The sequence below is a fragment of the Apaloderma vittatum genome, unplaced genomic scaffold (assembly GCF_000703405.1).
Source record: "Apaloderma vittatum isolate BGI_N311 unplaced genomic scaffold, ASM70340v1 scaffold7001, whole genome shotgun sequence".
Taxonomy (NCBI): domain Eukaryota; kingdom Metazoa; phylum Chordata; class Aves; order Trogoniformes; family Trogonidae; genus Apaloderma; species Apaloderma vittatum.
Window position 1 is genome coordinate 81017 of NW_009700784.1, and position 17102 is coordinate 98118.

The following is a 17102-nucleotide window of genomic DNA, read 5'->3' on the forward strand; positions in this document are numbered from 1 at the left end:
TAACTACAAAAGTTTTATCATTTATTCCCAAAGCTGTGTTCAATCCCCAGTATTACCCCAGACTACTTGTTACAATGAAACGTCCCAATTTTTTTAATATTTTCTAGATACATCACCTTTGTGAGAGAAACTTCCCTGTACTGCTTTTTCTTTCTACAGCAAAAACATGAATTGAATATTACTGTCCCGCCAAGTCCTAGAAAATAAGATACTTGGATGTGCTCGAGCAATTAACTTGACCTAATAATGATCATCTAAGTCGACTTCAATTAAACATATTACCCATAACAGTGATACAATTGCAAGTTACATAATAACTGTTATTCCTTTTAAATCAAGGAGTTAAGTGAGAATTTGAATTTTTTTAGCAGCCATATAGGCTAGAGAAAACGAAGCAAGCATAAACTAAAGGCAAAATAGGACTGCTTGCAAGGCCAGTCTCATGCCTTCAGCGAGTCTGGTTTCCCCCCACACCCACTTCTCAAGGTCAGCTCTCACATGCATGAACAGTTTCTATTGCATAGAAGACCATTTTCTCAGTCAGAAGATTACACAGAAGATCGTTTTCCAACCAAAAGAACTGCAATCAATGAATGTTACGGCAGCCCAGTTTCATTTTCCCAGCCCTTTGCATGTTTTCCCAGGTTGACTGCACCTTGCTCCTTCAATTTACTGAACAGCAGCGGATATTGTTCAAAAGCAAGTGTTATCTATTCACAGAGCAAAGCATCCAGAGAAAGTGACAACTTATTCCTGTTCCGCAGGGAAAAATTAGCTGGCGTCAAATGAAATCAGCACCAAGAGGCATCAAATTATTTCCTCAGACAGCACAGCTAAGCTGTGGTACTCACTGCCACACAATGCCAGAAGCTTACATGAGGTCAAAATACAGTTAGACACTCACGAGAAAGGAAAAATTCTAGAAAAATACCATCTTTGGCTCAGGAAAACATGAATACTGCTCACAAAGTGCATATTGTCATCTTCCAGAGTGACTGCCGGCACCATGTGCATCAAGCACACACAGAACTTGCTGCCAGCAGGCACCCAGGGGATGGGAGCTGGGAACCTGCCTCTCGCCAGGCCAGCGCGGGCTTTTGTGTCAGGGCGAAGGCACAGAACAGGTGGTTCTGGAGCAAAAGTCAGCTGAAAACACCAGTGGGTTGAGTGCTACCAGAAACAACAGGTAAAAGCTTCCAATACTCAGGAAGTTTCTTGCTAATTTTGTGACCAGGTGCTGCTCAGTGTCGTCTTTCGCTACGTCATTCTCACATATCTCAAGCAAGATTGTTCAAGAGGGTATGAAAGCAAGCTGGCTAAATGCACTCGGGATTCACCAGGAGAACAAAATCAGTCCCGTGGCAGTACTTGGTTGGAGAACAAAAATCACTGTGAAAGAAGACAGCACAGCCAGGTTTGGTTTTTTTTTTAAATGAGAACTAATTGTTTAATTTATCACTAGTAAACTAGATTCATGAGAAAAAAGCCACAGATCAACAATCAAAGCATTAACTTGGCTTTCTCAATACCAAAAGGCAAACTGAAGTTTCCATCTCCAAGAGAAAAATCAGAGAAAGGTTTCAATAAAGAAAACCAGCAGATTTCCTCCTCGAGCCATGTGGCAGTTCTCTGTTAAAAATATTGCAGGATGGAGATGGGAAACCATAAATGTGAGGATGCATCTGTTAGTGCAGACATCATTCGCACGCAGGCATTTTTACTTTCTCACAGACCAAATGTCTCAGAAAGCTGCACAGCACCTTTGGCACTATAAATGTGCAGTCACTGGTGCCAATCAGTTACCACTACATACACACAGTCTTCCCAGCTAGAAGACTGGCTGACTTTCTCACAGCTCATGGAAGAGATCATACAAGAAAGGCTTTGTTCCGATTGTGGCTTAAATTCATCCACCTTTAACACAGGGACCTACAATTTGGCCAGAGCGATGATCACTCCAGAGCAGAAGTGCAGGGATGTATTGCTTGGTCCCATCTACGTGGCAACTGCAGACCACGTGTCTGGAGCCAACCCCACTCACCCAGAAGCTGGCTACCACTGCCCCCCCCTTTCACGTTCAACTGGTGAGGCTCCATGTGGGAGGCAGGAACTCCCATCAGTCAGCAAAGCACATAACTTGTCTTTTCGGACTATCACAAATCATCCTGCTTCTCCCTGCGGCAGTTTCCATCTCCTGAAAACTACTGCCCATTTCAGAAAGCACCAAGTTAATCTAGCACCTTTGGTAAAGCTATGCTGCATTACATCCCATGCTCCATTTACTTTCTGTCTTTGACTACTTTTCTCTTTAGATGCAATCTAGTTTTCAGACTTGGGTCCCACGGTCTCTCCTAAATCATAAGGTTCTCAATGCAATTCTTTGCTAGGTAAGAGTCTTTATGGCATTAGGTGAAAATCTCTACCCTGGAGATTGTTTATCCAAGTCGTGAATTTATGCTGCCTGAAAGAAGTGGACTAGCAAAAGCTTCATATAGTAATATAAAAACTCTCATTCAAGTTTCACATCCATCCCCAATTAATCTCCAGACAAAGAATTTCCTAAATTCCTTAGGATTTCTTCTATTTAACGAAAATAACAAATGGTTCATTCTTCCCAAACTACAGTCGCTCCAGCAGCAGAGAACTAGTTGTACAGCACACAGAGAACAGCGGGCCAGGAAAAGGTGACCTTAAATCCCAGTAGGAGGAACTGACTGAAGGAGCTTCAACAATTCTGAATCATCCATCAGTGGATTATGAACCCATCAGGAGCCACTTAGGGGTAGCCTTCAGCCACACACAGAGATTCACACCATAAAGGTAGGAGATTCTAGTATCCAGCACCCCACACTAGTAGGTACAGAGCAGGAAGTTCCACAGTCTCCTCAGTCAGCCTCGCGGTTCGAACGACGCGCTGAAATCAGGCTGCTGGCTGATGAGATGTTACGTGAGGGCATTTTGCCAGCAGGAGAACATACTGGTAATTTGCAAGATGTGAACTGTTATTCAATATCATTAGGAATATCATACCTGGTTTTGATCGTTGTAGTCACAGTCCCGAACCACTACCAGGCCTCCTTTCTGACTCGGGTGGCCCTGGGCAACCAGGCATTTGTTGGTTTGAAGGTGGTACAACTATGAAAAGAAAACAGTTTGATGGACAGAGCAAACAATAAACATCACATACCAAAGGGAACATATAGCAAAGCTCTGGAAGCTCTAGAACTCGGTGTGCTCACCAAAAACCAAACCAAAACAAAAAAAAATTACCAAAAAGCCAAACCACTCTTGCAATAAAAAAACCCAAACAAAACAACCAAACCCCCTAACAAAAAAACCCACACCCATACCTTCTTAAAATAGCACTTTATTTTTTCCACTTTATTTGGAGAAAAACACAGCATTAAATAGTTCCCTTTTGCTTTCTAGTAACATCAAGATTTTCCTTTTTATGGCACACATACAGTACACACAACCTTGCTCAGCACATGCTGGCCATACTCGGTCAAGTTCCTTTCTCCTCCTCACTCTCTGGGTGAGCACAGTCCGGTCGATATTCCTGAGCTAGTGGGAATATTGACTGTACTGTATAAACTACAGTTTACTACAGCTTCGCTTAAACATAAGTGTCCTCCTACAACCTCTCTTCCTGAAGCAGGATCACGCCTTAGAGAAAGGAGAAGGAACTACTTAATACAAGCAACTTTAGAGATTTATGCTGTTTTCAGACTGATTTTCAAGAGTATTTAGGTAACTGAAAAGCCACAGTTATCAGCTATGCTATTTTAATGCTCATTCCAGTTCAAACGTACAACCTAGACTGCTGTGGAGCAATGTTGTACGACAGGGCTGGATTCAGGTCAGCAGCGTGTCCTGTGATGCAAAACTGGAAGCATTAAAGTTGACAAGGAGGTTCCTGGCAAGTTAGCAACCTCTCTCCTGGTTTGGGCGATGATGCCCACCCTAAATGTCTGCAGGTTTGCTGCAGAGTCTGAAGATTAGGTTGTTCTATACCGACAGACAAGAATCATTAAGATATTGATGTTACTCAGCAAAAAAACCCACCTCTATTCTGGCTTTAAATTCTACACATGCCCCGAACTAACTGGTGGCCAGCAGAAGACTTTTTCAGCCTGATTATTTTTAGTTCCCCTTGGTGGGGATGAGGCTTTTCAGGCAGCAGCAACCACTGCCTGCACATCAAGGACTGCAGCCAAGGGTACAGAAGAGAAGAGCAGTGGCCACAGCTCAGACGTTTCCTTCCTCATAGCCAAGAGACCCGGTCTCTGCCTCCGAGTGGAGATACCTGGGGAGGTGTTTGACAGTCAGGGCCCCAGATCTGGCATCCACATTAAAAATCATTTCCAATCTGGAGCTGAATGTAGAGGAAAGAAAGAATTTGCTGTCCTGAACTCAAGGCCAGGTTGATAAATTAACTAGCTGCATGTTATTATGAAGACCTAAAAGGCTGTCCCGGCCTTTGTATCGATTCTACAGATTTTTAGAAACCAAAAGACACTTCCGGTAATAAAAAGAAAGAATTGCTCTATCACATAATAGCAAAGATTAGAGAGTGCAAATACTAAAAAACAGTTCACTAAATAGCATTTCTGGGAATAGTTGTCTCAAGGCACAACAGTCTCAAATGCACCGTATTTCTCCTGTTCCCTAAGAAATGAATTACACAAGACCTTTTAAGTCACATTTCCTCACACCCCAGAGACTTCTAGGAAAGATCTCATTTTCATCATTCCTCACTCAAGAGAACACTTTCAAACCATAGAGCTACACGAGTTTTATTATGATTTTTGTCCTTGTTTTTACTGGCCATGACAATCAGCAGTTGATAACACTGTTAAGGACTGTCACAATTTGTGATCATTACTGCTCCTCCCAGCTGTCAAACCAGCACTTATCTCTGGCCCAATTAGTTTTTGAGAATAAGCTGGGATTTGGAATGATTCATCCCAAATCCTAAAGAGTCTGGCACATAATGGTGACATTGGCTGATCATTCTGTTCCTCGTAGGCATCTGGAAATAGTTTATAGAACCATCAGAGCCAAAGCTGACACTGACACAATGCTGAGGCTAATTCTTGAACCCCAGAGAACCAAGCCAAGGAACTGCATTTTTCCACGTCTTTCTCCCCCTTCTTAAAGCGTGCGCAAAGCGTTTCTCCAAATGAAATGATGGGAAATATTGCTAGGAAGATTTCCCCTTAAGTGTTGTCGAGGGATTCAGATGGCAGTCTCCGTCACATCAGCAATTCCTTAGTTAAACTTCTGTCTGAATTAAAGCTGAAAGCTATCAAACAAAAAAAAAAAAACAACAAAAGCCCAAGTAGGGGAATAACAGCATTTAACAACTAGGAGAATCAGCCCATGATATCAGTTTTATTCAGGGAAACTACGCATGTTTGCCCTAATAAGTAACTTTACAGCTTGGCTGGGATTTTATTACAAAAATATTGCACAAATTGTAGATTCCCACATAGCTGCTGCTGCAAAAAAAATAAATATATCTAACAATGTCAGTAATTTCTGCATGAACCCAAGTCCTCCAGCCTGAACCTACCTGCAAGACCAGCAACATTCAACAGCTGCTGCAGCCTGTTACCTTGTGGGGAAGGCTATGTCGCTATTTAGTGCTTCCAACTACTGAGCTAGGAGGGAATGTGCTAACCGTAATCTACGGGCACAAGAAATAGTTTATTCAAAGCTCTTCCCTTTAGCAGAGAAGATCTTGAGAAAGTTATCTTGGGTTTGAAGTTATCCATTATTTTTGTTAAGGGTAAAAAACATACATCAGATCAATTTAGCACTGGAGAAAACAGATGCAGCTGACCACTGGTTTTGCCTGCGTACAAGCTCATAAACATCGGTGTCGGAGGCAAAGGCATGAATTTAATCATTATTTCCTTCTTGAGTACACGTGAAAATTTCTCTCTTCTACTTTGAAGAAAAAAGAAGCAAACCTCATGTTTGTTCATTATCTAATAGTTAAGATTAGAAAAGCCATCATAGGTCTCAGATGCAAATGTTCATCTTTGCAGAAAATTATCCAGTAAAAGCAAGAGTTTGGAAACTAATTACATTATATTCTTATCGTAAACCAACAGAGCATGAATATTTGAGGCCAAATTTATCTCTGTCCAAATCCACCCTTGGAACCAACAGCCATGAAACCTCATCCTGAAGACAACAAAACTTTGTAACTCAGAGCACTGAGGTAAGAAACCTCATTGAATAGTCTCTAGTCTAAACGTGACTTGAAAAATGTATCAGTGAAACCGATTTGCCTTTGTCCAGAGACACAAATTTCATTATTTTCAAGACAGCTTGTTGTAAAACTAAAACTTAATGCTCTACGGAAACAGACTATTTTTCTTGTATTTGAGCAAATTTTTCAGAAAAATCTCAAAATAATTAAAACCCCCAGAATTCTGTATTTTTAAGAAAGTTTCTCTTACCCTTCCACGCTGGATTATTTTCGGCCGTTTCTGTGCTCTATTAATAAAAACTGGCTGTGGAGCTTTGGCATTGGGCCCAGATACTTGCATCTCAGGATAGATATTATCTAAGTACCACTTAAATGACTTGCAGTTCAACCTTTTTCTCAGTTCTATACGGTCGGTAATATTTCCGTAGTTCCTCATCCTTAGCTCGGGTCTCAAAGCAAAATACTGCTCCTGTAGTTAAGAGAAACAGGTTATGGGCAAGGAGAGAAGAATTTCAGATTATCGATGTTCCATTTTTTCCTGTTTGCAGAACTCACCAAGTTTCATTTCCTTTTTTTAGTGCTTTCAACCATTAAGTTTGAACCTGGCATTAGGAAATTCCAGTGTTTAGGCTGCCACAGGAGGTAAAATTTGTCTTCCCTAACTCTGAGCTAATCTTTCTAGACTGATTTTTTTTTTTTTTTTTGGATGAAGACACTTCTTGTGCAGGAACGTGCTGACCTTTTTTAGATGTCGACTTGAGGAGGACACAAATGAGCCCTACACTGCACTGGTAATTAAGGCATCCTAGAGTCACCAAGTCAGAAGAAACAGATGTGTCTATTGTCATCACTCTCATCTGGCAAAGGTTTCTTTAAATTAGTTTGATTGTCCAATTGATTGTTCTCATTGCTTTGGGAGTTCAAACGTATTTTGAGTTCCACAGTTTCCAGCCTCTCAATTTTACAAAGTACCAGAGCAAAAAAACTCCACATCAGAATAGACTTATAAAGGGGACTATCTTGTGAAGTTCAGTGGGACCATGCATGCATTCACATGAAGAAGCCCAGTTTTTCCCCTTTCATCTGCATCATCTCTAGAAAGGCTCCCACAACGTTCTTTTTTCAAGTTCTAATTTATGATTACACTTGGAATTGTACTTGGTTAGGCAAAGATGGATTAAGATTCCAGCTCCATCTTCCGTGCTGTTCAAGCCGAACGCAGAGACAATGGGGACAGATGGGAATTCACAAATTTACAATGGGGCATGAATATTATTACCATAACTAGATAAAAAAAATCCCCTTGTAGAGTCTTTAATTCCAGCTAGATTTACCGAGCTCGTAGAAAAAGCACCTCATTTGCACAGTAACTTGTTTAACACATATTGTTTAGAAATCAGTGTTCAGGGCACTGAGCTAAGGTATTTTGTTGGATCAATCACTAGTAGATAACTGGAATTTACTTACTGTAATATAGTTGTATAGAAATTGTAGTGACCACAGGAGCTGGCCCCACAGCAAATTCTAGCCATTTCCCATTACATGCTGCTACCTCTGATATTCAGATAACAGACAGTGTCATCTCAAGACAAATTACACATCTGTCCTTATCAAGGTCTTTGAGGATTTGGATGAGCTTGATGTATCACTGCTGTTTTAACAGCAGAGGCAGTGGAGGCATTAAGTACAGCGGACTGCTGGACAAGGCTGAGGAAGTTTGGAGACAGAGAGGACATCAACATCAGAAATTTGTCTGCTTCAAAAAAGTAGCTCTACTATTCTAAGTGCCTCTTTCCTGGTTAAAGTTCAAATTTTAGCATCCTACCATTTCTGCATTATTTATTTCCACTGTATACATGAACCTCTTTCTTGTACATTTTGCTTTTGGCAGTTATGAAAAGTTTGCCGTTCCCCTTCCATTATGCAATTTTATTCATTACATATTGCTATTTGCTCTTTGCTGCAAAACAGGCCCTTGAAGCCTTATCTTTGTACTATTCATCATACAATCACTTCAGTAAATTACATTGGCCATCAATATTTGCATTACACTTACAAAATCAAAAAAAAACATCCAGGCTTGCCTTCCATACATAAAACTGTCATAATGACAGTCTCTGGCAACTATCAGAGAATCAGATTAGAAACAGCTAGAAACATTTGGGACATAAATCTGTGATAAGAGACTGCTAGAATCATCAGTTTAAGTCCTTGTTGGACAAAGCAGTATTCACTGGAAATTATAACAAAGGATCAATTCCAGGCTTCAGAGAAAGCCATCATTAATCACAAAACAACTGTGCCCAGACACCAATAAAAGGGAAAGTGATAGATCAAATCTACCAATGAATCATGGAGATGGAGAATGGAGATAAAAACTAATGACCCCTAATAGGTTCCTCAAACTGACTGAACATCAAGATGAAGGATGGGGTTTGAAAAATAAATCTCTAAAGAATATAAAGTTAATAAAATACATCTTGTATAGAAATTGTAGGGACCACATGAGCTGCCCACACAAATCCTATGGTCTCACAAGGCGAAATGTCCTCAAGTATCACAGAGATCAGGTCTTCACAAAAACCCCATCTGCATTTCAAAGCATCAGGACCAACAAGACAAGGAAGGAATACATCACTTGCTCTCAAATCCAGAAGTTAATCCTGACTGATCTTCCACAGTAAGAGAGACTCAGCATCGAGATTGCCAATTAAAACAGAAAGCAAACAGCCAACGAACCAAACCCTGTCTCACCAACATGGAAACTACCAGAAGGCAAACAGCAGCATCTGGCTGCCGTGTCATACGGATTCTGACACAAAGCAACGCAGAGCTTACAAGAACCCATTCGTCATCTTTTACTTAATTAAAAAGGCAAAAAAATGAATCTCCTGCAGGCAGTAGAAGTAGCAGGGAAGACACTAGAGCACTCAAACTCAGCAACAATCCTACAGAATTTAGGAATTCATATTTAAATTAACATTAGGAAATCAAACTACAAAAGGACGGCCCTGTTAGAGATGCTAATAGATCCCAGTGGGATACTTTGAGAAGAAAGCCAGTTCATAGTCCTATTTCATGACCTGGAATTGTCTCTTACCTTATATTCATCCATCCACACATGTGCCAGCCTCAGCGAGTTATGAGCCATAGTGTCCTGTCCCCCTGGTGAGCCATAGGGACGTCTTTTACGGAAGATGTGTCCCACCCTGGAGCAGGGGATGATCAGAAGCCTACCCCCACACATCCAGATCTGTGCGTACAAAAGCAGAACAGCCTTCAGTGCACACACACTGACAAGGCTCACAACCTCCTCGCCCACTTCTTCAAGGGATACTTGGGTAGGTTTATGCGTTATGAGGAGATTAGGCATCAACAACGTCATCCTATACGTCGTGCTTTCTGATACATCAAATTCCTAGGTCTTTAGGTTAGAAAAGACTATTTTTGTCATATCATCACACTTCCCATGTACCACAACATGGCTGTCACAAAAATATTAAATTTTCTAAAATTTAATAATCTATTAGAAAACACAGAAATATATGGGCTGAGATTCAACTTGCAGGTTAAGATACTTAATTACCGACATGAGAATTACACATCTGCACTTCCATGATAGATAATGAAGATCAGTCAATAAACATCTTTTCAGCTAAGTATAAGCACCTATTTTACACAGCTGTTTATTTCAGTTAAGTATACAGGAACTCAGAAATACTGTTGATTATAGATGCTAAATTTTGGGGCCTTAACCCAGCTCCACCACGTTTCAGATCCAGATTTCATTTACACTCTTGTTCCATTTAATTTTTTTAAACTTCCTTTCAAACATCAGCTTCCAGCAAATTATCACCATTTGCCCCTTGTTGTACTAATGCATTCTCTGATCCGAGAAAAATCATCTCACACTAGCAGTTTATCATCAAGTCACTTCTAAATGTCCTCCTGGATAAGGTAAAGACTAAACTTCTTTACAGCTCTCTCCTGGAAAGACAGGGCTTCCAGATATTATAAAGCTCTCTGAATATACTCCAGCTTTTCAAAGTCCTTTCTAACGAAACTGTGCACTATACAGTAACAACAATAATCTCCTCACACTCCAGAAACTTCTACTCACATAGCTAATAATTACATTTGGCACTGAAAATTTGAAAGATTTTATTTATTCAGCACATACCCCTTTAAAGTCACTCAAATTCATGAAATGCTAGTTCTTATTTTTAACCTCTGATCTTGATTTCTCTAATGACTCAATTTGACAGATTTCTCTGCCAAAATTTCAGGGTTGTGTGCTTGGTTTTGGAGTTGAGGGTTTTTTTAATGTTAACTTTCTAATGCCCTTTTCATATTCGTCATGATAGCATTTAATTTTCAGGCAGTGTTCTTGTCAAATCTGTTGACGAATCCACTTTACAAAAAGTGGTAAACATGGCACTGAGCACAAAAAGTTGTTCTTCTTTCAGTGGAGTGACAGGCAAGACAAGATAAAATAAAGGAAGCTCAAGGAAACACCACTTTCAAATCTCCTGCTTATTATTTTTCCAATCAAGTTGACTCCTCTACATGACTTTTAATTTAGTTACAAAAAACTATTCACATTTCCAGGCCCTCAAAAAAGGACCTAAGGAAATATATAATAAGTTTAACTATCACCACTGTTTTAAGTCACACATCTTTTTAACCCACCTGTGAAATTCATTAGATATTGCTTATAAATTCATTTCAGAAGTCTGAATGCCTACTCTTTCCTTATGCCTCTCTGTAGGTTTGTAGGCTCCACCAAACAGAGAAAAAGCCACAAACATTTAACTGCAGCTCTCAAAAGTCTCTTTAATCTTCCCATTGAAATTCAACTTGAAGATTATTGGAAAGGCAGTTACTGAGTGCTGAAGGCATCCTTCCTGGGAATAAAAGTACCGATTTCTGTGTGCAAATAGCTATTCCAGTGCTAAAGAAACCATACATAGGAAAGAGGGGCAGCCAAACACTGAGGTTCATGCTCCAATGCAAATAAAAGCTAGATTACCCGAAAAGATATTTCCAGATTTTCTCCTCCCCAGATGTCCATGCCACTGTCATACTGTCCAAGTTCATTGAAGTACTCGCGATCCATGGCAAACAGGCCTCCAGCCATAGTAGGTGACCTAAAAAGGAACATTGAAAAGAAGTTCATTTTAAAAGAAAAAAAAAAAAAACACAACACAGTACGTTTAGCTGAATCTGCTAGTCCCGAAGTTTAAATTTAGACCAACATAATATAATTTAAATCCTGCAGACACTAGAAATCATCATATCACACTTCTAGTCTCAAAATATTTTCAAAAGCAGATCTGCAAGTGGCATCTGTGATCTTCCATTATTCCAGTATCTATAAACGACAGTTCTTCACGTAGTAAACCTGAGTAAAAGGGATAGGACAGGGAAAAAAAAAAAACTGTTTCCACATGAACAAAACTAAGAAAAGTAAAAACTTGTGCAAGTTTGGAGTCTACCTACAGTGAAACTCACAAGCTGACTTTAATTATCTTTACCAGAAGCTATTTCCCCTGAAGTTACAAATGTGTACACTTGTACACAATAATGTGATCTTCCTCCTCTTACAAGGGCAAATTATACAGACCAGGCTTGACTGAATTGCAGAAAGAAGAGAATCCAGAGCACACACTACTTTCCCATATTAAATTAGGTCAAGAAACAAGGCCCAAATTTAAATTATACCAGCCAGGAGGCTGCTAAAAGAAATGCTGCACTGTGTCATAGCTATAATTTCAATACCAGGAGCAACACTGTTTCATCACTGAATCACAGAATGTTAGGGGTTGGAAGGGACCTCTAGAGAGCAGTTTATTGCTCAGTTATTTTCTGTGTGTGTATTAGCACAGATGTTCTCTTTGGCATTTCCCAATTTTCCACCTTGCCTGTGTCTTACTAGACTAGTGCTTTATTTTGTAAAAAAATCTGTACATGATCCTCATTGTACAGTCTCTACACTGAATTGCTACTGTCACAAAGTTAGAATATGTGGATGTCATAGAAGAGTATATTAAAAAAAACCCAACAACAGAAAACCACTACGTAAATATGATAGTAGGAACATAAAACAGCTTAGGAACAGGCTTTTCCTCTTCCTTGTTAATAAAAACCTGTGACGAAACCAAGTCTAAGTCTGAATTTCCTTGCTTGGTCTGATGCAATTCTCTACTACAGTTTCTGTCACTTTAAAAACTGGGCTGAAAGGCTGCACTTAGTTTTTCCATCCTGACTCCAAAAAAATCTCATTATAAAGATCTCTAAACATGTGAAACATAAGACTTTCTATTTGATGCAAAGCCATTTTCAAAGGTTAAATAGCAATCTAGCTTCTTTATCAAAGCAGGTACAGACTCTGAAGGAGGAAAAGTCACTTTCATACACAGAAAATGTAATATTTTTAGATTATTAGACTCCCTTTAATTAAAGTTCTCTGCCTTTTCGATGGTTTTTTTTTTTTTTAAAGTGAGTTGAAATGAGAAGAAATGCAACAAGTGTTCAACATAGCAAGAACTAACCTTCGGGCATTCCCCAGATAAACTGTGAAAACAGTTCTTAAAAAGAAGTTTAAGACTTTCTATGCTGGCTCCCCATTCCGATTTTCCCAGTCCATCCCTCCCCTTCTAGCTGAGAAGCTGCCACAGTGACACTTTCCAAGTAAGCCAGTCAAACTGTTAAGTAACTTAAGAAGTTTCCTGGCTTCTCAGACCAAATCCTGGATGGGTAGACGTGGAAAGAATAACTGCAGAGCTGTCAGATGGCAGCAGACAACCTTGTGCTGGAGCTGCTTGCATCAGCCTGAAAGGCTCTTCATTTACTGTCCAAGGAAAAAGAATGAGAGAAAGATGAGACGGCCCTAATTCTGATTCATTTTGCCAACCTCACGGAAGTACCACATTATCTGCAAGGAGTCAGTTTGTAAAAAAACCAAATTCTGTAGTGAGACAGATGCCTGCAACTAAAAGAATCACAATCAGCTTCTTGCCATTGTTTGAGCTGCTCTGGGCCTCCTCAGGTAGGGCTCACACTAGGACAGCTTCTATTCTCACGTCTGAACCAAATGTGTCTGCTACTGAAAAAAAACCAACTGTGTACTGGCATTATTTTATAACAGTTACGTGTCCAGTAGGAAGCAGACATTGCCAGTTCCATACAGGTGAGACAGCCATCAGTGGTCAGAAGATTAAGGCGGGTAACTTTCAAGTTGTTTCAGAACAACTCTCAAAAGTCTGCAAAACCAATATGGACAGGCTTCCAACAGACAGTTCTAGGCATTTGCTACACTGTACAAAGAGACTAATCCCATTTTAAAGATAGTTTTCACATCGACGTGTGTTCATTAGGAAGCTTTATGACAAAATAATTTCTTGTCTAAGGAAAAATATAAATTAAATCTAAAGAAAAAATTACGTTGACATAGAAAATTACCATATGCTCTGATGTTTTCTCCCATCAATTAGGTAATTACCTTCCTATTGCCACAAAAATATATTTTCCCAATCTAGCGATTCTCTAGCATCTCATCATAGAAACTATAGAGCCTAAATTAGTGGGATATGCAGCCTATGGCTAGCACAAAGTCAGTTATCAAAAATCATCATTAAATCAAACACATTGACAAACTGGGAACAAACATCAACACAAAGCTGCTGTTGTGTAAGTGTTCTCTAGATGTGTGCTTTCCTGACCTAGTAAGACAGATACATCTAACTCATGAGCAAATGCAAGAGATTAAACTGGAACAGGCAATAGGAACCAGAACTACTTGTAGGTAAAATAAACAAGCCAGATATTTGACAGGTTAGGCATCTGCTTCTAAAACTGCACACCCAGATAATACTCTAACACTTCAGAAGTGCTTCTGAACATCCATATGTGACACAGAGCTTCACATCACGTAGGAGGAACCTTACTTGATCGGGGCAGTGGCTCCCTCGGGTCCTTCCAGTTCTGACAAAGGAACAAGATCCCACTTAAAGTGCAGGCCCCAGTTAAAGCCTCCACGAACAACCGGCGAAGAGCTGTAGGTGAGCGTGTCAGCACTGATTATGTCAATCACAGGGCACACCACGGTCCTGCGATCTTCTCTGATGGGAGTCAGCAGAGGTTGTAGCCACATCTCGTTCACCTCGCAGTGACTGTCCAGGAACACGAGGACTTTCCCTTCAGAGGCCAAAGCACACAAAACACAGAGGTCCACGGTGACATGAGGCACACAAAACCACGTGCCATTATGTCGGCAACACCCTCAGCACCCTGTGTGACAGCAGAAAAACACCATCTGCACTGGGGAGTGCTGACACACCAGAGATTCCCTAAGGATTAATTCAGTCACAAAGGCAGAATGCAGATCCTGACTACGAATTGCTTGAGTGGGCCATTATTTGCATTTCTTTGACAGGGTTTTATAGTCATCAAGTTTTCTAGCCAGGTGCAACAGAGCTCCTGTACTTGAAGTAAAACACCACCAGACCGGCACTCCATGCAGCCCTCCCACGCTCAAGTTCAGACTGCAGAGCCAGCCAAAGATGACAGATACTGGGCTGGATGAATTATCCCCATGACAAAGTTGGTTTTGTCCACTGATTGTAATCACCTTGGGCTTGCTTCATATCACACTTCAGCTTCCATCCAGCTACTGTTGCCGCTAAGATCTGTGGATGTTAAACCAAACCATTCTGATGGCTTAATCTGCATTCACTCATGACACAGGCCACAAAATTTCAATTCCTGCATATAAAGTAACATAGAGCATCTCATTTCATCAGCTCTACAGCAACTGTCGATTGTAGATTCATTCCAGTTTAAAAGGAGAGTGAGTACTCTAAACAGGCATAGCCAAATCCACCAGTGTTAGAGCCAGCAACACTCCGGTCCCATCAGTTTACATGAGGATTATCCACCATTGTCAGAGAGGACAGTTTAATCCAACAGATTCCTTCAGGCTCAGTTGGTCTAAAAATTCATCCGAATTTTTATGATGCAACATAAAATTTACGTAGCATTAGAATAATGTGGAAGAGATGCCAAAGAGATTTAAAGAAAACAGCTTTGACACATACAAATATAACAAGTCATCCATTAGCAACAGAGAGTTGAGACTGAGAAGAGAGAAGGAAAAAAGATTCCAGCAGTTCAGAAGAACAATAAAATGACTTAAGATTGCACTAACTGAAATGAATCCTAGCACAGCTTGGAGAATGCAAGCACAATTTTCTCTCTTGATTATGCCATTACAATGCTAATGAGTAAACAGCAATTAAGAGATTTTATCTGCCATTCAAAATTATTTCAGAAAGTAGCACATACTTTCTCAGATGCCAAAGAATTTAACCCGAGGCGTATTACAGTAAAAGGAGCACAGTGCACATAAAGCATCAAATATTATTTATCCCAATTAACACTCACTGCAACAACAGAAAGGCTTGTATGAGAAACATTACAATTAGACTGGCAAATTACAAACCAGATTAGAGTGTGCCCTAATAAGGAAGTGGATTGCCATTTTAAAGCAATAGTTTTCACGTGAAACATGCAGAAGATATTCTGTGAATACAGTATCTAGTGCAAATGGAAACAAAATTCTTTCAGGGCAGAAACAGGGAAAATTCTACATTGCCTCACTAAATTTTGTCTAATACTGGTTTTGCTTTACTATTTCACTGATCCACTCTAAAAAATTAACTCATTTTATCGAAAGCAAACTTTCACAGGAAAAAAAAAAATCCAACCAAATCGACAGTTAAGACAAAGTTTAAAAGACACTCAAATCTGGTTCCAAATTTGTGAAGTCATTGCTTGGGTGACTTGAAAAAAACACAGTATAGATTTTCTAAAGTTAATTACAAGCTATAATAACAGTGAATTTATTATGCCTACTCTATATTTACATATAAGCAAGTACCAAGTCCTCCTTGCTTCCTTCTCACTGAATAACAGAAAAACCTCAGGCAAGGACTAATCCAGTAAAGCTATGACAAAATAATGGAGAAAGCTTTATAAAGACGACAGTCAACTGCATGTTGCAAACATTTAGATATACAGGTAATACTAGTTAAGATCTCCAATTATCATTACATGGGTATCACTGAAGACGCTTTGTGTAGCTGTTATGACTGAGGTCAACAAAAGAGTCAAAGATCAATGCAATTAACTCAAAAACCGCTGATATTCTGAAACAATTGCTAAAATGTCTCTCACTTCAGAGAGCATTATCTCAAACCTTTCTATCCCTGCACTCAGCTTAGAACATGGCACGTCACACAAACCCCCTACAGTGGGCTAAAGCAGTCACAAGGCAAACATTCAACATCTGAAAGAGCAGCACTACAGAAAGAGAAGTCACCCGGTTAGTACATGGCCAAAGGATGCAAGGAACAGAGAAAAAAGGAAGTATACCTGTGGCATGAGAGGCTCCAATCATTCTTCCTCGAATCAAACCTTCCCGCTTCTCATTTCTTACTAATTTTGTGGTTTTTGGAAGCTGAGTTTTAACATATTCACCTAAGTCCTTCTTCAAGTCAGCTGAGAAAAGGAAAATACAATTTCAGCAACAGGATGGATTATGAAATCTTTGTTCATAGTCCCAAGATGTTCAACACAAAAAGGGCCAAAAAGCTATCCCACTATGTCTTTGAACCAAAAGCAGTTAAAGGACAGTCAGTCATTCCACATCCTACACCTGCCTTCCAATTCCTGTGGCCTTTTTTTGTTGTTTTACTCACACATTTTCGTATTAACAGCTTCATTTTTTCCTGCTGCATTGTGAAACCCCTCACAGACACACCAGGTATGTACCCTGAACTGAAGGTGACAGACACACCATGACTGGGTCTTCTGCAAGGCAAAT

General features: G+C 39.9%; 1 protein-coding gene across 1 annotated transcript in view; it reads right to left on the reverse strand.

Annotated features, from left to right (window-relative positions):
- GALNT11 (polypeptide N-acetylgalactosaminyltransferase 11) overlaps positions 1-17102 on the reverse strand; it is a 39183-nt gene that overhangs the window by 9773 nt on the left and 12308 nt on the right. The window contains exons 4-9 of the mRNA XM_009878868.1: positions 16652-16777; positions 14167-14416; positions 11250-11367; positions 9321-9473; positions 6471-6689; positions 3031-3135 (exon numbers count right to left, since the gene is read on the reverse strand). Coding sequence (XP_009877170.1) covers positions 3031-3135; positions 6471-6689; positions 9321-9473; positions 11250-11367; positions 14167-14416; positions 16652-16777 — 971 coding nt within the window. The remainder of the gene's footprint in view (positions 1-3030; positions 3136-6470; positions 6690-9320; positions 9474-11249; positions 11368-14166; positions 14417-16651; positions 16778-17102) is intronic.